This window comes from Trichosurus vulpecula, chromosome 9 (genome assembly GCF_011100635.1).
Source record: "Trichosurus vulpecula isolate mTriVul1 chromosome 9, mTriVul1.pri, whole genome shotgun sequence".
NCBI classification, from domain to species: domain Eukaryota; kingdom Metazoa; phylum Chordata; class Mammalia; order Diprotodontia; family Phalangeridae; genus Trichosurus; species Trichosurus vulpecula.
The window spans coordinates 110,763,600-110,785,063 of NC_050581.1; the positions used below are offsets into that span (position 1 = coordinate 110,763,600).

The 21,464-nt window shown below is 43.6% G+C and overlaps 1 protein-coding gene across 5 annotated transcripts in view; it reads right to left on the reverse strand.

Moving 5' to 3' along the window:
• PFKFB4 (6-phosphofructo-2-kinase/fructose-2,6-biphosphatase 4) overlaps window positions 1-21,464 on the reverse strand; it is a 79,778-nt gene that overhangs the window by 14,921 nt on the left and 43,393 nt on the right. For all 5 annotated transcript variants that reach the window (XM_036738411.1, XM_036738413.1, XM_036738410.1 and 2 more), the window contains exons 4-12: window positions 18,398-18,464; window positions 16,585-16,659; window positions 15,008-15,064; window positions 14,040-14,161; window positions 11,328-11,535; window positions 8,233-8,379; window positions 6,941-7,045; window positions 1,109-1,238; window positions 824-886 (exon numbers count right to left, since the gene is read on the reverse strand). In XM_036738411.1, the coding sequence (XP_036594306.1) occupies window positions 824-886; window positions 1,109-1,238; window positions 6,941-7,045; window positions 8,233-8,379; window positions 11,328-11,535; window positions 14,040-14,161; window positions 15,008-15,064; window positions 16,585-16,659; window positions 18,398-18,464 (974 nt within the window). The remainder of the gene's footprint in view (window positions 1-823; window positions 887-1,108; window positions 1,239-6,940; window positions 7,046-8,232; window positions 8,380-11,327; window positions 11,536-14,039; window positions 14,162-15,007; window positions 15,065-16,584; window positions 16,660-18,397; window positions 18,465-21,464) is intronic.

Sequence of the window (21,464 nt, forward strand, 5' to 3'; positions counted from 1 at the left end):
AATTCCCTGAGGGCAGAAACCACATCTACTTTCACTTTTGTATCAAGGCTTTGCACACAGTAGGCTCTTAGATGCTTGCTGAATTCACTTGAAAGGAATGACATCTGAAACCACTTTAGTGGTGGGCGATTTCCCCAAAGTGGGCCCAAGAAGCAGCTAGACCAGCTGTACCAGCTGCAAGCTCATGTTACAATCTCCTCCCTTCATTGCATTTCTCAAATTCAGCATTACTCAGGCTTGAGTAGGATCAGCTAATCCACTTCCAATTATAATGGTAAAATCAGTGGCTGTACCCTAAACAAAAAAAGTGTTCTCCATCTTAAACTGGTGCTTCCTCAGGCCCTCACCAAAGCAAGATGGCTTAGGAAGAAATTTGCTTGGAAAGAGTGTGTGTGTGTGTGTGTGCGCGCGCGCGCGCGAAGAGCTAAAATAAATAAATGTCCCATCCTCATACAAGATCAGTAAATACCCAGCCAACACAGAGAATTAATAATGACATAGGGCCCACACGCCATTTGCTTTAAAAGCCACAATTTTTGGAATAGGAGATAGTGGGTATTGGAATCAATGGAACATGATCACTCTTTCTCCTTTTCTTCTAGAATTTAAACAAAATCCCCTACACATACAGTAACTTTGGGAAATCTCTTGGTAGGTCACTTCTATAAACCTCTTGCATACTAGGTGGTGTCTCAGATCATCATTCTCATTTATTCAATACATAGGCCACCTGGAATACCTGGCTAGGTCACAGCACACATTCTTTGGTACATTCAGGCAGACTGACTGGGCTGGAAGATAAAGAGCAGGTCTCTTTCCTTACCGTAGGCCACTGGGGTTAGCTTTAAAACTGTGTGCAGCGGGCACTTGAGATAAGGCAGCTGTTCTGAGAAATAGAAAGGGGAAGAAAGTTAGTCACATCACAGAAACACTGAATCCTCCCAAAGCACAAACAACCTCTACTGAAAGGCCTTTGCCCAAAGCCCACCACAGGTATCTCCTGTTTCCAATTGCCCTTCCATGACACATGGCACGGACACAAAGACATCCCAGGAGGCCGAGTTTGGGTGTTCCCAGGGCTGGGCAGTACCACCTTTGGCACCCATACCTGCAGTCTTGTCGAGAAAATAGGCAAGCAGGCAGCGCATTACAGCTTGGTGACAGATAACAAGGACATTCTCCTGCCTCTCCAGCTCCATAATGACTGGCTCCAGTCTCTGTACAAGGTCTTCATAGGACTGAAAGAGAACAGAATTGCTGAGCAGAGGTGACAGACTCAATTCCAGCAGAGGTAGACTAGGATGGAATGGGATGAAGAGGGAAAGTGGCCAGGATTCAGGGGGGCAGGGTTGTACAAATAAGGGAAGCGAGTATGTACACACCTCTTCCCAATGCCACAGTCCTGAAGACAATAACATCCTTCCTAAATCTGAGCTTTCTCTAGCTAGTAAGGCAGAAACTAATCCACAGTGAGGCAACAGGGTGGGGGGATAAGTTGGGCTCCCTCCCTCTACAAGTACATCCTACCCACCAGTTTCAATGTCATCAATGGGGCCTCTCATGCTCCAGTGACTGATGTCACAACCACAAGACTTCAGAGCCTGCAGTTCAATCTCTCATCTATACAGAAATCCCTTCTATAGATTCCCCCTACAGATGGAAAGGGAAGATAGATGGCACAGTGGATAGAGTGCCAGGCATGGAGTAAGGAAAGACTGAATTCAAATCTGGCCTCAGACATTTACTCGATGTTTGACCCTGGGCAAGTCACTTAACCCTGTTTGCCTCAGTTTCATCATCTGTAAAATGAGCTAGAGAAAGAGACAGCAAACCACTCCAGCACCTCAGTTAAGAAAACCCCAAATGGGGTCACAAAGAGTCGGCGGACACGACTAGGGGACAAGAGGCGGCCACCCAGATGCTGAACACAGTCAATGGCAGGGCACTCACTATGATTCACGAGTTAGCCCATGTTGAACATGTACTAGAGGTCCCAGATCCTTCTCACATGAACTCTCGTCTAGCTGTAGTCCCCTTATTCTAAAATCGTGTAGTAGTAGTAGTAGTAGCAGCAGTAGCAGTAGTAGTTGTTGTGGTTGTTGTTTTCACCTTAAATGAATGTCAGAATCTACAAGGTGAGCAGCCCAAGGCAGCAAACCTCATGGGAGCAGGCCAGGATCAGGTGTAGCCCTGCCTCCACACTAGTTAACAGTGTAATTAACTGTTTAATTTAAGTAAAGGAGAATCAAAGGAAAGTCACTGGCATTTGAAGACTGACTACAAAATTCTCTGGTGCAAGCAGACCATTCTGTGAAAGTGAGATAAGAGGAAGGCTGGCAGAAGGGGCGCCCAAGTGTCCCATGGTGGTTAGGGATTCTAAAGCACCATTCCTTCTTTAAGAATAATAGTTAGATTATGTAAATAAGTTTAACGTGAAGGTATACGTAGAACCTACATGCTCTCTTGGCGGGGAGGGGGGAGAAAAAAAATTTGGAACTCAAAGCCTCCTGGGATGTCTTTGTGTAGCTGGGAATAGGAGGTGCTTGTGGTGGGCTTTGGGCAAGGGCCTTTCAGTAGAAGTTGTGATGAGTCAGTTTTTCTGTGATGTGACTAACTTTCCTCCCCATCTGCATTCCTCAAAACAGCTGCCTTATCTCCAGTGGCTACTGCACACAATTTTAAAGCTAATCCCAGTGGCCTACGGTAAGGAAAGAGACCTGTTCCTTATCTTCCAGCCCAGTCCCTCTGCCTGAATGTGCCAAAGAGTGTGTGCTGTAATCTAGGCTTTTGGTGGCAACTCCTTTGCAGGCCAGGCACATTTCCAGTTTGACCTGTAATATCTGATAAGAGACTGAGCATGTAACTAAGAGCCAACCTGCCTCTTGAGGGAGATAAAGAAGATGAATGGAGGATGATTCCACCTGGTCAGATGTTCTTCCTAGCACTGAGTTGCTCTGGTAAAGGGGAGTATTGAGTTGGGGACTTCCCAAAGGGCGCTGACTAACTCTGTATTAGCATGGACTCTCGAAGACTGCTTTTGCAAGTCAGCATAATTATGGACCAATTATGGAGTCTTTTTAGTTTAGTTGGCACCAGGTGACAAACTTATATAACTTATGTAACAAATTTATATAACCAAACTGTATAAAAGTCTGCTCTGATTGTATGGGAGGGTCTCTGATCACTGAGTGATCACTGATCTCTATTATTGGTAATTGCTTGCCTTGCCAATAAACAGATTAAGCTCAGACTTTTGTGCCTCAATTTCTTTCAATCTAAGAATTTTCATGACACAAGTAGATGGGCACTTGGGGGTGGTCCAGGCATGTACAACATCAAAGAGGAATTGTGTAAATGTGGGGCATGTTCACTGAAGAAGTGAGTGCCCTACAGACAGAGCTATCGATGACTGCCAGATGTCCCCTCTTGAAGCCAGTTCCCTTCCCTTAGGGACTGTCCCTGGTAGAATCTACAAACCTTAGAACTTTCTGGTTATCCCTAATTAAATGCATTTTCTTACACTGATTTCCAGCTCTGGTACTTTACTGTGGCATGGAGACAATGCCAGTTACAAGAGTATGCAAGGAAAAAGCTTTGTCAGGTCTGGCTTAGTCTGGGAGGGTTTCATTTACTCAGGTTTACAGTGCTGGGGTCATTCTTGACTTTTCTCTCTCCCTCAACTTCCACATCGCCAATTATTAATGTATGAGCTGTATACCTGTCATGTGAGGACCAGCCTGTCCAAGTTCTGGAAGACACCATCCCAAAGGGAGAGCATCTTAGGCCATGGAAACTCTCAAAGGCCATCTGCTAAGTTGCAGAGGAGTTGTGATCAGTATAGATGCAGGATTCGCAAGGACAAAATCATAGATGTTTGAAGAATTGTAATATGTTACTTCTTACTAGCCTCAACCCATCCCATCAGTATCTTTAAGGTCACACAGCTAGTAAGTGTCTTTGGCTGGATTTGAACTCAGGTCTTTCTACTCCAGGGCAAGTGCTCTAACCACTCTAACTCTAACTAGCTGCCCCATCACCAGTATCTTTTTACATCTGAAGTTCTGAACCCTTTTAGGTGAGACCCTTCTCAAATGACACTAAATAGATAACAAAATACATAAGGTTACAAAAGAGGCCAATTATATTGAATTACAGTTATCAAAATAACAACAAGACAAGCTTATGGACTCTAGGAAAAGCACTCCAGATTTTGTAGGGCATGTATCATCCCACTGGAATCTCTGTTATCTGCATGGTCAGGCTATTGGTCTTCAAGAAGCACCTGCTGATTTGGGGGCAGAAGCAGCTGTCTCTGCTGTTGGATGACAAGAGACAGATTCCATGAAAGAGTTCTAGGCTATTCATATGACCCTAGGGCCCTGAAGGGCACTGTGGACCTCATCGGATGATGATTCCAAGAGACTTAAATGCACCCAGGGCCTCTTGGTGATACTATCTAGGGCCCTTAGATGAGACGCTGAACCACAGAGGGTTAATTAGTTTTGGGAAGGAAGAACCTCCGGACCTGGCCTTCTTCAAACGTCTCCCACAACGCTGTAGCCAACGAGGGGCTGCTATGCGGGCAATTTTTCTTTTTTTTTAAGTTCAGTTTCATTTGATTTTCAGTTCCAAATTTTTTCCTTTTCTTTCTTCTCCTCCACCCATTGAGAAGGCAAGAAAAACAAAACCCATTTCAATGTATTATCATGCAAAACAAATTTCCCTTTAGTCAAGTCCAAAGAAAGAAAAGAAAATATATGCTTCAACCTAAACTCTGAGTCTATCAACTCTCTCTCTGGAGATGGGCAGAATGCTTCATCATGAGTCCTTTGGAATTATTACTGGTCATTGTGTTGATCAGAGTTCTTAAGACTTTTGAAGTTGTTTATCTTTACAACTGTTATTGTATAAATCATTATTGTATAAATACTGTTGTTGTTATATAAATTGTTCTCCGGGTTCTGCTTACTTCGCTTTGTATCAGTACATACAAATTTTCTCAGGTTTTTCTGGAACACCCCCTTTTCTTAAAACACAATAATATTCCATCATATTCATATACCATAACTTGTTCGGCCATTCCTCAATTGATAGGCATCCCTTTAGTTTCCGATTCACTGCTATCCCAAAAAGAGCTGCTATGATTTTTTTTCTTTAATACAGGTTCCTTTTCTTTTCCAGGCCACTTTACAGCTCCAATACCAGTGCATTAAAGGGCCTGTTTCCCCACAGCTCCTCTAAGCATGTGTTTTCTTTTCTTTTTTTTTTTAATCTGATTATTTTAAGGTGGTACCATGGAGTTATTTTAATGTACATTTCCCTAATCGTTAGTGATTTAGAGCATTTGGAAAAAAATTATGGATATTGATAGCTTGGATTTCTTCCTCTGAAAACTTCCTGTTTATATCCTTTGACCATTTATCAATTTGTGGGGGGCAGGTTAGCTGTCCTTGGGAACCTTCATGCCAGAGATCTGTCTTGCTTAACTCCTAGCAGAGGGTCAGTTGGAAGCCTCTGTCACTTTAAAAGTTTTTAATTTTTTATTCTTAACTTAATAAATCCCAAATACCATGAGCATTTGCATAATACATAGTAAATGAGAAAAAGAGGAATGCATATGAAATATCAGATCTCTATTATGTAGAGCTTTTCTTTTTAAGTATAAAATACATTCAACCTGTGGCTTTCAAAGCTGTCTTTCCTGATTCTGCTTCTTTAAGGCCTTCTTCTGTTCTCCTCTTTGCATTAAAAAAAAAAAATCGATGCTCCAATGGCCCTCTTTTCTTTATTTTGCTTTTTTATTTTTTAATACTCCATCCCTATTTTCCCTCACCCTTCAACCCTCCCCTACTGGGAAGAAGTCCATGTAACAAATATGCCTAATCAAGCAAATCAAATTCCCACACTGAGTCTGCACCACTAATAAGGGCCAGAAGAGGGCAGCAGCAACATCAGGTTACTGCAGATGAGGACTGCTCCTCTCAGGGCTGACTGGGAGAAGCAAAGGTGTTTATCAGCTAGAAGCCCCTTTGGTATCTTAAGGGGCTTAGCTGAAGTCTGACACTGACGAGGCTGAGGGTCCTGGCCCAAGAGAGATAGAGTGACTATGGGTAAAACTGTCCTCACTAGCAGTTGGTCACCTCCCATGGGAAAGGTACAAAGCCACCTTAAATCCAGCCCCCACAAAGCAGGCTCAATTCTGAAGAGATCGTCCTGAGAGATCGTCCTGGGATCCAGTCTACCTCCTTTAGAGGACAGCGCAAGGTCCTAGGTTCATGGTGGTGATTGTTGGCACTTTTCCAACACTGGAAATTATTTCTAGGGACATTGAAGTGGCCAGACCTTCCTCAGGGATCTGGCTGAAAATTTCCAGGAAATTCATGCCCAAGTCAGAACCATCCCTGTGCAGTGACCTCAGAATTAGGACTGGCCAGATATGGATGGACAAGGGCCACGATGCTCTTCTAGGAGACCCCTGCTCAGGATGGGACTGGGGAGATTACTGATGGTCAAGGTCACTCAGGGGCTACTGCAGCTGCAGCCACAGCTCTTTATCCTTTCTCTATGTCCACGGCAAGAGACAGGCAGTGGTCCCAGAAGAGACCACCAAACCTTGGGAGACCCATCTCTAGCTAGATCAGAGTTTCTTATTCTAAGGGGATGTGAACTGATTTTCTAATATCTTGATGGCCATATTTCAATATATCTGATTTCCTTTGTAATCCTAGGTACTTAGTCTTACTAATTAAAAAACACTGTTCTGAGAAGAGATCCATAGGCTTCACCAGATTGCCAAGAGGGTCCATGATACAACAAAAGGTTAAGCACCCATGACCTAGATAATGATGCTACAGAACAAATCCTCTTCACTCCAGCCAAGCCTTGGCTCACAAAGGTCTGAGGCAAGTCCTAGATCAGGGGCTGAAGGAAGGACACATACCTCTCCCTTTGGGTATCGGTATCTATACTTGTCTTGATCCCGAAGCGCAAATTCCAGAGGATGATGCTCTTGAATTTCTTCATAAGTCATTTCTTCACAGACACCCTTGAAAACAAGAACAGAAGGCATTAGCTTTATCACACCCCCACCCCCAAACCATAGTTCTCTTATCCCTAGAGCTCCAGGTATCAGCTCTACCCGCTAGCCCTGGAGACATTAGCATTATTATGGGGTAATTAGGAATTACCCCATATATTCTAGAGGTCTGTCATCCAGGGATTGCCCCCCTACTCTGAGCCTTCAGTATTCTAGGTATTGCTCCCTCATCCTCAGCCTGGAAAAATGAGGTCCAATATGAAGGGCCACCACTCTGTGAGAAGAATGGGCTCAGGAATCAAGAAGCCTGACAACCAGTATGGATAAGTTAGGAACTTACCCCCTTCCTGACTGGTAGGACCTCCAAGCCTGGATGGGGAAGCATGATACATAAGGAAAATAAAACTTATAACAACAGGCAGCTTGTGCTAAGGACCATAGTAGGGGTTCTAGTAGTTTAGAGAAGCTCAGGCCCCTAGGATGGGGTTAACAGGGAAGCTTCTCGCAAGTGGGTGGCATCTGAGCAGGGCCTTGAAGGATAGGTAGATTGATAGGTGGAAAGTAGGTAGTAAGACTTCCAAGCAAGGGGAAGAATATTGGTAAATTATAGGGAGGGGAATCTATACAGGATATAAACAGTGAGGAGTCATCTCTATGGAAAGTTAAAGAGAAGTAGAAGATAAAAGCTGAAAAGACAAGATTGGACCATGTTGTAGACAGTCCTGAATGCCAGTTTTTACTTAACCTTATGGGTAGTTGGAGTCAATAAAGGGTTTTGAGCAGGGAAGTGACATGGACAGCTCTAATCATTAGGAAAATTTCTCTGGCAGCCTGTCTGGGATGGACCAAAGAGGGAGAGAAGGGAAGTGAGGCAACCATTTAGGCAGCTGATTTAGTTGTCTAGGTGAGAGGTGATGGGGGCCTGATCTAGTATTAGTGTGGAGACTGGAGGACCTCTCCCAGGGCACCAGTCCCGGAGATAGATTTTTCAGGGATAGAAGTTATTTCTTTTCTCCTTCAGCCTGGACATACACCCCTGGATATGTCCCTATTTACTCTATAGACAAGATCTACTCTAGATTTCACCCACATTTCCCAAGTAAATAGAACCATGTCTCCACTTGTTGATGGGTTAAGTAGGTGAGTGGGTATGATACTCATTATAATGGCATCAAGGTTGGGGGAGGGGGACTTACTGCATCAATTTCATTCAGAACCTTCCACTGCTCATAGGGGACTCCCAGGACCTCTGCAGTTTGAATTGTCCTCTTCATCTGGCTAGTCCAAACCTTCAGATCTTTGATATTCTGATCATTAATGAACCGGGCCAAGCTCTTAGCAAACTGAGGGCACAAAGCAAAATTAGACTCAGCAATCGTGGACTTGCCTTTCATTCATGGGTTCCCTGAACTCCCTGCAAAGCAGAAACCATCCAATCAAAAGAAATCACAGCACCCCTTCACCTGTGTTTCATAAAAGCATGAGAACATCCCCCATTCCCCTCAACCAAACAAAGCCTGTCCTGATTGTAGGTCTGCACAGATGGATCATCTGTATCTAATCCTGACCAAGTCAAATTCTGAGTGGTTATGTCCTCTGGATTGCTCCCTAGTGAAGGACAGTGGTTCTGATGTTGGGATGAATTCCAAAAGGGTCTTAGTGAATGCCTTAAGGGAGTCCTAGCTGCTCACATGTCTTGAGAATTCTCCGGCCTGTGGTCAAAGAAGCGCCAGCATCAGTCTGGCTCAGCCTCAAGCTGAATTCACCCCTATCAATTAGGGACTGTGATCTTTCACTCCCTGCACCCTCCCATTCCTCAGATTATTGCCTTCTCATCTCTTTCACAGCCAAACCCCTAAAAAAAACCCAAACCCCAAAAAACAAAACCTGTTTACACTTATCCGTGTCCTGTCCTCTCACTCACTTCTCAATCCCTTGCAATCTGGTTGCTGATTACATCACTCAACCAAAACTTCTCTTTCCCAAGTTACTAACAATCCTATTGCCAAATTCAAAAGACTTTTCTCAATCCTCATTCTTCTTGACCTTTCTTGAGCAATTTACACTCCTCCTGAATACTCTCTCCCTGCTAGGTTTTTGGTTTTTTCTGCCCTCTCTTGGTCCTCCCTCCCCCACACACCTCAGTTTCTTTTGCTGGATCATGATCATCCAGACCTCAACCCCTAACTAGGAATATACAACAAAGCCCTAGGCCCTCAGGTTCTCTCTCTCTTGGTGATCTCATCAGCCCAGCTCCCATAGGTTATATTATGATTGATTATGCAGATGACTCAAATATATACATTTAGCCCTAGCCTCTCTCCTTAGGTCCAGTCCCGTATCTCCAGATGCCTTCTAGACATTTTGAACTGGATGTCTCAGAGATATTTCAAAGTCAACATGTCCAAAACTCAATATCTGGCCCCCCACCCCCACCCCCCTGCCCAAACCTCCTTTCCTCCAAACTTCCTTATTTCAGTCCAGGTACCACCTTCCTTTCAGTGGACCAAATTTGCAACCTCCTAGTCATTCCTGATTCCTAAGTCCATCACTTCCCATATCAAATCGGTTCAAGGGCCACCTCCTATCCAAGCCCTTTCCTGATCCTCCCAACAACCAGTGGGTGTTCAGTCATGTCCAGCTCCTTGTGACCCCATCAGCTACTAGTACCTCCCCCCAATATTTCCTGTATTTATTTTTTATATATTGTATGGAGGGGTAGTGAGAACCAGCCTCAATGTTAGGAAGACCCACCTCTGACACAGACTGGCTGAGTGAAACCAGGTAAGTTACTTAACTTCTCAGTACTCTTGGTAACACTAAGCTACAAGTTGCAGAGAATATGTCAGTTTGCATTGACAGTGCTTTCTCACTTGAGAAACAACAGGACTGCTCTCTATTCCTAAATCTTACATATACTTATATAGGGTGTCCCAAAAGTCTTAGTGCTGTTTAGCCTTTATAACTTCACTTAAAACATTAAGTTTTAAAAACATATTTTATTATAATTCAACATAACTGCCATTTTGTGCCTTAATCAATTCCCAAACTTTGCAAAAGCTTTGATCACCTGTCACTCAGTGACTGAAAACGCCTGCATTTGTAATCCTAGCTTAAAAATCATCCAAAAAGTTTTGTTTTATGTATACATGATAGTTTTAATGTGACTCCCAAAGAATAAGTCTAACGGAGCTAGACCAGGTGACTGAGGTGGCCACACAAGAGCACCTCCTGTACCTATCCACTGGTCTGAGAAAGTGTCATCCAGAAAAAAACCAAAAACCTGTTGTACACACAATATATAACAACAAGGTACTTTGGTTAAAATTAGAATTTTAAAAATTATTATTCAAAATTCACAAAATTAAATAGAAAAGAAATTTAAATAACAAAGCTTTCAAAATGGCATTTTTGTAGGTTTGTAGCATTTCTATTTCTGAGGTTATTAAAGCTTAAACCTGTACCTAAACTTTTGGGACACCCAATATCTGTACATGCTGTCTCCTCCAAAGAATGCAAGGCAGGGAGGGACTGCTTTATTTTTGTCACTGCAGCTCCAGTGCTTAGCACAGAGCCTGGCACTAGTTTGAGCTTAATAAATACTTGCTGATTGACTGATTTCCCAGAAAGGACAATTTGCCTGAACATTCGGTGAGTTGAGCCGTCACCAGAGTGGCTACACTGAAGGCAGCTCCTAGTGTGCCACAAGCTTTCCACCAAGACCTGAGGATCCCCGTGATTCCACAAAACCTCAGATACAGAGCAGTGCACATTTCTAAGGAGAAAAGCTAGGAGCACCATCCTAGTCTAATTTCTGTTAACTTAGGCCCAGGTAATCAGCACTGATGCAAGTAAATACATGGAAAATGATCTCTGCCCACCTTGGAGGTTCTCAGCTCTACTTCTCACAGCATGAAGGGGAATTCTATCAAATCCCACAACCATAATTTCCTGCACAAAAGCTGTGCCATCCACCTGAGCTCAGTCCAGCTGGGCTCTAGGAAGGGAAGGAAGCTCCTGGTGGGAAAGATTCTACAGTGCAGACACACAAACCAGCCTGGGTGTTCTTGGCTCAGACTCTTCCTATCTGTGGGATGACCTTAGGGCAGTCACTTAACCTCCCTTATATTCAGTGTCTTCATCTGTAGAATATAACAGTCACTTACCCTACTTACCTCTCAGGGCTGTTGTGATGTCAAAAGAGAAAACATATCTAAAGCACTTTCTAAATGGTAAAGAGGTATGTAAGTATATCAGCTATCATCACTGTGACCAGCACATCATCACATACCTCCTTCCCCCTTGGGGACAGTCCCGTGTCCCCACCTATCCTTCCTTTAAGATTCAGTTCACTTTCTCCATGGCGACAGAGGTAGATGGATCGAGGGGTCACATGAATATTCATGAGGTAGTAAACAATCCGACTCTGAATATGGTCCATCACTCGATTTACCAGGTAACTCCGTCCCACATCCATGATCTTAATGTAAGAGAGATCCCTTTCCCCCACAGAGGAGGGAAAGAGGGAAAAGGGGATGAGACACAGAAAGGGGGTCAGAGAGAGGAAGTTGGGGAGAGAGAGAGAGAGAGAAGAAAATGAAGGGGAAAGAGAAAGATACCAGAAAGGAGAGAAGATAACAGAAGGAGAAACACACATAGGGGAGAGAAAGATACAGAGATAAAGAGAATAGGGAAGGGAGAGAAAGAGACAGAGACATGGAGAGGTGAAGTGGGAGGAGACAGGAAAGCGAAGGAGAGGAGAGAGATACAGAAAAGTGGATATGATGAGAAGGAAGAAAGTGGAGCAGTAAGATAAGGGGAAGAATGAGGAAGGGACATATAGAAAGGCAAAGAGAAGGGAAAGACAGAGTCAGAGGAAAACAGGAGAGGGGAGGAAGAGACAGAAAGGGTTAGAAAGCAAAGGAGAAAGAAGACAAGGAGAAAGATGGGAAGAGATTCTCATTAGGATAACTCAAGCTTCCAGCTCAAACAAAAAGGACATTTCAATCAAATTCTTAGCTATTTGTGGACAAATTCTAGCTCCTGTCATCACCTCATTCATGGCATACACTTCCATAACAAAAAAATCTTTGCAAACAGCTTAGGTTCATTAGTTGACAGAGGACGGACAGCAGGAGGCCACTGTGACGCTGGTAGGGTTGGACAAGGATCACGCGTGTGCTCGCTAGGCTTCTAGTGTAACACTGAGGTTCACTTGCACACCACATGTGACAAACAATCTGACCTGCAGAGCAGCAGAATCTCAGGCCCAAGGAGCCACTTTTAATGGAGTTTTATTGACTTTTCATAAAACAAAAGGCCAAGTGAGTCTGTCCCAAGTTTTCATCCTCACCACGCTCTTCTTGTCCCCCATAACCCTTTCATCTCATGACACATCTGTGAGTCAAACCAAGAAGCCATTTCAAGCACCATTCACCTCAAAATGACCTGGCCAGGTTGGTAGATATCACTCCCAGTGTCTCCCACTAAGGTTTTTCAGGCCATAGGAATGCAGATTTGGAGCTGGAAGGGACCTTGGAGGCCATTGAGGCCAATGCCTTCCTTTTACAGATGGGAAAACTGAAGCAGAGAGAGGAAATGACTTCCCTAAAGTCACTCAGCTACTAAGTGTCTGAGTTGGGATTTGAACCCACATCTTCTTGACTCTAAGCCCAGCATTGTCTCTGTTACGCTGTTCACAATCTCTCTCAGTCCTCATCTCCCCTTTTCTATAAAAGAGCCAGTGGTCAAGTTAATCCCCTCTCATTTATAGAGGAGACACAAGCCACCTGACACATCTGTCCAGAGGCCCGCAATGTGCCTGATGCTGCGCTAGGCTATGCTGGATGTGGATGGTGAATGTGCCAAGAAGAGGCACAAGAAAGAATCGATATAGAAAGTCAAGTCTTCTTTGTGCCCATCACTGGCTTTGGCCATTCAATAGGAAGGAGGGAAAGGACTAAAGTTTTCATGAAAGACCAGTGGCCGGCTTTCAGTGAGTCACATGGTATAGAAGAAGGTCATTCACCTAGTTCCAGGCCTCAGAGACCTTGCAACCTAAAAGCATTCTGAGTGCGGGTGCAAGAGGGGCTAGGAGGTGTCTATGAGCCAAAACAATGGGATAATTCTCAACATTCTCACACAGCTCTTCATGGACAGCAAAGGTCCTGTTGACCCCGGGAACTTCCTGTTGTCACCACTAATCATCACAGCAATAAAAGCATGCAGGACGATAACTGTCAGAAGAATAAAAGAAACAACTCTTAAAAGAAACGACTCGTTAGCCTCCATAGCTACCGAGGTCGGGGGAATCCAGCCAGGGACCCAGGCAAAGGGCTGCACTTGGATACGAACAGGTCAGATCTGGTCCTATGTCCTTCCTATAGTCCAAACCAGCAGACTCAGCCCCCAGCAGTCCACACCCAAGAAATTCAGGGTACCACTGGCTGCTATCCAGGGCACACGGTGAGGGTGACCGGAAGCTGCTCCCTGGGCCCTAGGCAGGGATCATCTAGGCTTATTCTAGAAGCATGATCAGGAAAGGCTATTTCAATGGGATTTTGAAAGGTTCCATTTTCTCTAGGCGGCTAGGTGGTATAGTGGCTTTTAATTCAGGAAGTCCTGAGTTCAAATCCTGCCTCAGACATTTACTAGCTATGTGACCCTGGGCACATCATTTAAGCTGCTGCTGGCCTCAGTTTCCTCATCTGTAAAATGGGGATAATAACAGCCCCTACCTTCCAGAGCTGTAGTCTTTGCAAAGCTTCAAGGGCTATGTAAGAAATGCTAGCTATTACTGCTTTTATTATCATCATTATTAGCACTGTTACTCCTTGCCCTCGCCCCCAAACAGTTCAGGAAGGAGACTCGCCTTAGACATGCCATATGGGACAGGACAGAAGAAGGAAGGGGCCTCTCTGAATCAGCCTACTCAAAGGCGCTTCCTGACAAGTCTGCTGAAGGAGGCCTGGCTCTTCTGGGACCAGGCAGCGGGGACACTTACTTGTCCAGATTTTCATCCAGCGTCTCATAGGAGTTCTTGTAGCATTCAATCCTGTTCATGAAATCTTCTGTGGCTTCATCATTCCCACAGTCAATGTAGTCGGGACTGCCCAGCTTCACTTGCTGTGGGAAAGAGAGGAAAGGGGCAGTGAACAGTCCATGGGAAGGAAGGAGGCGATGAAAGAGGGTTAATCATTTTTCCTGCTTTAAGGCCACAGCACTAAAGGGAAAATGCTACCCAGGGAGCAACTCTGCTCAAAACTGGCTTTGTGCACATCCTCTCCTCAAAGTCCTTTGGATGGCAAGACTTTTCTGGAAAAATGCAAAAGTCTCTCCTGAGAGAATTAAACTTCCCTCTCACCTTTTTCTAGTCAGGCAACATCTAAGTTTTGATAGGGAAAGAAAGTGGAATGGGCAGGAGAGGGGATAGCAGGGTGGAAAGCCTGGGTAAGATGAGGTGCTCTGGATAGCCAGAGTGTGTCAGGGTGCTGGAGCCTGGGAAGAAGGATGTGAGAAATGGGTTCAGAAAAGGAGGTAGGAGAGGGATTTATAAAGGGAGTTTGGGGGAGAGGAGGCACAAAAGAATTTGCCTATCGCAGGAGTGTTGTTAGTCATTAATCCTTGAGTTATGGTATTAGGACTAATTTATAAAATTAAAAATCTTGGCTACCCTCAATCCAGGCTGGGCCAGGGCTACATCTCTCCTTTCCCTTGCTGTTTTCCTTATGTAATCTGACCAGCCTCCACTCTAGGTATATACAGCAAACCCTCTCCCCACCCCACCCCCCTTTTTAATGATATAAACAGTGTTCTCAGGAAACTGGCCATTCTCACAATGCTGTGTCAGGCAGCGGGATGACAACAGACAGAAGAAAAGCAGAGAAGACTCCTTTCTTCAGCCAGGTTCTACTCTAGCTCTATATCATGGTCCCCTTAATGCAAGCAAAGACTTCAGGTTGATTCACTCACCACTATGTTGGCAGCAATGACATCAGGATCCACACAGATTGATTCAACAAAGAAGGTCTGCAGCCTCAAGTCCAAGGAATTAAGGACCCCCCCAAGAAGGGAAGAAACCGAGACAGAAAAAGGACAAAGTTGGGCTAGATGTGTTATCTGCTGAGACAACTTCAAGTTTAAAATCATGGCTCGGACATTGAGATCCTTTCTCCCCAGAGGGCAGACCTTAACTGCCCCAGGACTCAGAGAGCATGGAAGTCCCTTCCATCTCCCAGGGAATAAGCTATCCGAGGGAGCAAACGGTAGGAAGCTCCTCTCTTAATAATATTAGCTAACATTTGTGGAGCACCTCAAGGTTTCCAAATGGCTTTACACACATCATCTCATTTTTGCTTCACAACAATCCTGTGAGGTAGGGGCTGTTATTATCATCCTCATTTTACACAGTGGGAAACTCAAGCCAAGAGAGACTCAGTGACTTGCCCAGAATCATACAACTGTTAAATAGCGGAGGAAGGATTTGAACTCAGATCTTTCTGCCTCTTAGTTGAGCATGATTTGTTGTGCTACCTGATTTCTTTTAGAAATACTCAAGTTTGTATCCCAAAGAGATTTTAAAAAAAGAAAAGAACCTATTTGTACAAAAATATTTATAGCAACCCTTTCTGTGGTAGCTAAGAATTGGAAATTGAGGAGATACCCATCAACTGGGGAATGGCTGAATAAGCTGTGGTATATGAACGTAATGGAATATTATTGTGCTGTAAGGAATGATAAGCAGGCGGATTTCAGAAAAACCTCGAAAAACTTACACAAACTGATGCAAAGTGAAGTGAGGAGAACTAGGAAAACACTGTGCAAAGTAACGGCAATATTCTACAATGATGAACTGCGAATGTCTTATCTATTCTCAGCAATATAATAATCCAAGACAATCCCCAAGGATTCATGACAAAAATGCTATCCACCTCCAGAGGAGAAATTGATGTTATCTGAATGCAGACTGAAGCAATCTTTCTTTCTTTCTTTCTTTCTTTCTTTCTTTCTTTCTTTCTTTCTTTCTTTCTGGTGTTTTTGTACAAAATGACTAATATGGAAATGTTTTATGTGATTACACATGTATAATCTATATCAGATTGCTTACCATTTTGGGAAGCAGTGAACGGAGGGAGGGGTAGAATGTGGAACTCAAACTTAAAAAAATGTTTAAAATTCTTTTTATATGTAATTGGGGAGAATAAAATATTACTAAAGTATTAAAAAAATATTTCTCAAAGCTCAGACTCTAAGAGGAAGTTCTTTCCTAGGAAAAGCCTATTCCAGGGCTCAGAAAGCAGAAGGGCTCAGACAATGTAAAGCCTATTTCCTAACAGGGATGGAGCCTTACAGCGCAGATAGCAATATATCTCTTTCCCAGTGGGTCATATTCCAGCTAAGGACACAAGCTTTGGCAGAACCAGAATTCTTAGTTCAGGGGATGGACCACAAATGAGCCTTGGTTGAGAGACAAGCCACAAAGGGACTAGTGTTTGGACATTTGGCTCCCCTGGTCAAGTCACACAAGTCAGGAAAGACCAGAGATTCACCTTGTAGCCATTCTCCTCTCCAAATTTAAAGATGGTCTCTCTGCGTTCTCGTGTTGTGTTTGTGGCATCAAAAACCTAGAGTCAAATGGAAGAATATGACTATAAACAGTCCTTAACATTTGAAAACAGCAATAAAAGGCCCAGATGGACACCATGCTTTCAACAATGTCTGGTTTGGAAATAACGGTTCATATCAATGCCAACCAAGAAAAACTGGATATTACAGAGATTGGAAGGGAATTAAGGGATATAAAGGAGGAGAAGACGGAGAGAGCTTCAAGGGGAAGAAGAATGAAGCTACTCCCATGGCAGATTCTGGTTTGAACCACCTGCTTCATCTCCTCAACCCTCTGTCAAAATGAAAACTCCTTCCCCCCTCCAGAGCTGAAACAAGGATTAAACACACATGCACTTACGAGTACAGAGAGCAGGTGTTCTGTCCACAGAAAGTGCTGAGCTGACAGAACAGACCAGTTCTACTTTGATGATCATGTAGGTGGGGTACTAGGCCCCTAGTGCCCCTCTTGTCACTTGACCAACAAATACTGCTTGGAGGGGGCAGGGAAGGGAGGCTGGCATATATCCTGGTGAAGTTCTGATTTTTCAAAGCTGGCAAGACATGGTCTATGCCCATCGGGGACATCATGAAGGCCAAGAATGGGGCATATATGTCTAAATAGTCAATCCCCAGAGCACTTCCTCAGAACCTAGCTTGGGAATTTCTACACTAACTTCCAGATCAGGGCTTCTTAACCATTTTTGTGTCATGGATCTCTTTGGCAGTCTGGTGAAACCTATGGACCTCTTCTCATAATGTTCTTAAATGCAAAAGATCAAATCCATAGGATTCCAAAGGAACCAATTATATTAAAATATGGCCATCAAAATATCAGAAAATCAAGCTTACAGATCCCAAGTTAAGAACCTTTGCTCTACACACACACCAAAAATGATGATGATAATAGCTCACATCCACCTTAAGGTCTACAAAGTACTTCTCACATATTTCTTCATTTGGTTCTCACAACAACCCTGTGCTGTAGGTACTATCATTATATCCACTTTACAGACTGAAAGGTTAAGTGATTTTCCCAGGTTACAGAACTAGTAAGTGTCTAAGGCAGGATTAAAATCTAGGTCAAGTCTTACATTCTATTCACTACACCAAAGCGTAGCCCTGACCAACCCACCAGCTACCTGAGTCACAAACCATTAAAGCTTTCTATCCTATGAGATGTTAGAATTAGCTCCCTCAGATTCGGCGAGTGGGGGGTGAGGTGAAGGACCTAATGAAATTCCATCATTCGTTGGGGTCCAAACTCTCAGCCCTGAGACCCTAAGGATATGCTTCCATGAGGTTTCCTTCTCATAACTCAGAAGCAGGAAAATAGCTTTCATGGGGAAAAGCCTCACTTCCCCCAGAGGTCTTGGGATTTGGCAGCCTTGAAGAGAAGCACAGATGAACTCCCCATTTGGGGCTGTCAGGGACAGTGAACTGCTTCCCTCTCTCCTCTCCCCTCCATCTCTTGCCTTGGGTGATAGGTACAGTGTCATCGAGGCAGAGGGTTAGACATGGGAAGTTTTGCCTCAAGGATTACCTGAGCACCAAAGGCCAGCACATGCCCCACATAAACATGCTTTTTACACAAAAGTATTCAACCCTTCTCTTGCACACAAGGGCAGGAACTGTGACCTTGAGAAAGGCCCAGGGAAAATGGGCGCTATGAGTGTAACACACCCCACTGGGGTGTGTCTATGTGGAGCATGAGCACAATACACTGCCCTGTGTGCTGTGGTGGGGTGTCATACTCACCGCTACATGTCCACCCTCTTCACTGAGGAACCTCCTGACATCTCGGAGCGCTGCCTCTGCACACTGTCTGGGAAAGAGAAAACACCTGTAAACATTCCAAGTTTGAATCTACATTAAAGAAAGACAAAACCTCACACTGTTAAAAATGGTTCCCTCAATAATTTAAACATTATAATTAAGGTAAACTTTAATTTTTTTCAGCAGAGTTTACTGAAACTTCCTCTGACAAGTACAAATCTTCAAATATACAAAAGTAATTGAGCAACCAATCTGCAAGCATTTATTAAGGGCCTAGTGTATGTGAGGCCTTGTGCCAAAGGATCAGGATACAAAGATGAAATTGATGAAGTTTTTGCCCTCAAGAAGCTCATGTTCTATGAGGGAGACAAGTACATACAGCTATGATAAAGTTATATAGCCAATAGACAGATACAAGGTAATTGCTGGGGAGAGGAGTGGGGAGAAGGCACCAGATGCTCAGGGGATGAGGAGAGGACAGGAGTGGTACCTGACAAGTGTTTTGAAGAAGAGATTCTAAGATATGGAGGTGAGGAGGAAAGCACATGCCCTAGGCCTGAGTGGGACAGTCAGAGAAAAAGCAGGATATGATGGGGTGTAGTGTATGGGGAAAATAAATGAATGTAATAAAGAAACAAAAAGCACTAATAATTCTTTTTTTTCATTTGAAAGGAAAAAAAAAGAATTAGCATCTCTAGTTTCTCTTGCTTGTTACCTGGACTTTGTGAACTGTTGATACAGACATCTGGGACCATGTGTTTCATTATTGGGTCTTTTTTTTTTTAACATCTTGTCTTTTTTTTTTAGTGTTATTTTTTGTTGGCCAGCCCAGTTCCTGCAGTAGATACAGTAGAAGGGTCTACAGAATACCCCAGAAAAGGGCAGGAAGTACTACGTTTGGAAATAGGAACTAACATTGAGTAATACTGGTCACCAGGACTAAGATCTGTCACAATGGCCAATCTTACTCAGTGTAATAATATAAAGCTTGCTGTAAGATCGAATATTCACTGATGAGGTGAACTGTGATCTGTTGTGAGAAGAGGTAGAAAGCAGAAATTTTTGGTGACTGAGAAGGAATGTAGAAAAATAAGAACAAAAGAGCTCTTGTGTTAGACAATCAGGCCTAGCTCCATGGCCAGAAATACCCCTAGAATGAAGAAGGTTGGTGGAAATTTCCCTCAACAACATTTGAATGCCTTTGCACTACTTTTACATATACCAAGCATTCTGATTTTGTAGTTTGGCATTCCAAGGGGGAACCTACCCAGCTTCCACCAGAGGGGAAGAGCCTGTGGCAGAATGCTGCAACAGCCTGGTGCTCTTGCCAGGACTATTTAAATAAATGAACTGACATCTCGCTTGTTAACAATAAGACAAAAACAGATAACCTGTATTTCTAAAACACCTAACCAATTGCTTTCTTCACAATAAGCCTGTGAGTTCTAGTTTTACAGACTGGGAAACTGAGGCTCAGAGTGGTCAAGGAACTTGTTTATGAACATAATGGTGTGACTAGCACTCAATCTTCTAATTTCAAGTTCAGTGTTCAACCTACTAACCCACACTATCAGCACTTTGGGGGAGTTGGTTGGTATGAATTAGTTCCCTAAACCTCTGAGTAGACTGGGAGAATCAAAATTCTGACCCTGAAGATCTTGATAGTAGATCCTGTCCCAAAGTGATCTACCTTCCCCTCTACCCCAAATTCTATCCCAAGGGTCTTACCACGGTAGGAGTCACAGACTGATCAGCTGCCTGACCCCAGTGTCTTCAGACCATCCCTGCTGTGACAGGCAACACGGGCATTCAGTAGTAAGCGTTTACTGAGTAAGAGTTTAACTACAGTGCTTTTGTATGAAGTTTTACTAAAATTCAGCCAGCTATCCTGTATATTTAAGGATTTTAAAATAAGAATCTGTTTTTTTCTAGACTAGGGCTGTTCCACCTTAGGTTTTTATTGAAACAATAGACAATATATTTTGATTTGCCATCTTAGTGAGAGCTCTGTGATAGCTCAGCTTTTTTACTAAAGCATTTATGTAAATTTCTATGCTTGTAGGCGCATAAACCCCACTGCAGGCTGCATTTCGGACAGCCCTGTTCTAGACCAGTGGTCTCCAAATTTTTTTGTTTAACCACTCACAATATGTCTATATTTACTTTATAAATCATATACACGTTGTTGCTAAGTCATTTTCAGTCGTGTCTGACTCCATGACCCCGTTTGGTGTTTTTGTAGCAAAAATAGTGGAGCCACTTCCTTCTCCAGCTCATTTTCCAGATGAGAAAACTCAGGCAAAAAGGGTTAAGTGACTTGACCAGGGTCACAGAGCTAGTGTCTGAGGCTGGATTTGAACTCAGATCTTCCTGATTCCAAACAGGCTGGAGAAGGAAATGGCAAACCACTGCAGTATATTTGCCACTGAGTAAGAGTTTAACCCTCTTGAGAAGCGTCTGAGGCCAGATTTGAACACAAAGAGATGAGTCTTCCCTACCCACTGTGCCACACATCAGCCCCATGTACTACATGCACTACTGTATAAATGACTGTATAAATAATGAAGTATATTATAAAACTTAAACACAAAAAAGAAACATTTTAAAAGAATGAAATAGCATTTGAAACTAGAGTCACTAGGGTACCAATGCAGTTTGCAGAGGAGTGACATGGTCAGACCTATGCTTTAGAAAAATCACTTTGGCTGCTGTGTGGACTGGATAGGGCAGACACTAAGGGCAGAGAGACCAATTAAGTTATTGTTTGTCCTTCTTTCTAGAAGACCATGATGTCGGGAAGGTAATGTCATGACTTGCAAGTGAGCTGGATTTAAGTGAGGCAGAGCTGAATCCTGAAATAGGAGGTGACCAGAAGGATAGTGGGGCCCATTGACAATAAGGAAGTATGTAAACAAGAGGGTGGGGTGGGAGGGGTTGAGAGTAGGGTGAAGATAGTGGTGGCAGCTTATCAGTGCCTGTTTATTTGGTGCAGCACACTCTGGGGACCAGGGGATGAGTATGTAGGAGAAGAGGGATGTTAGAATTTAGC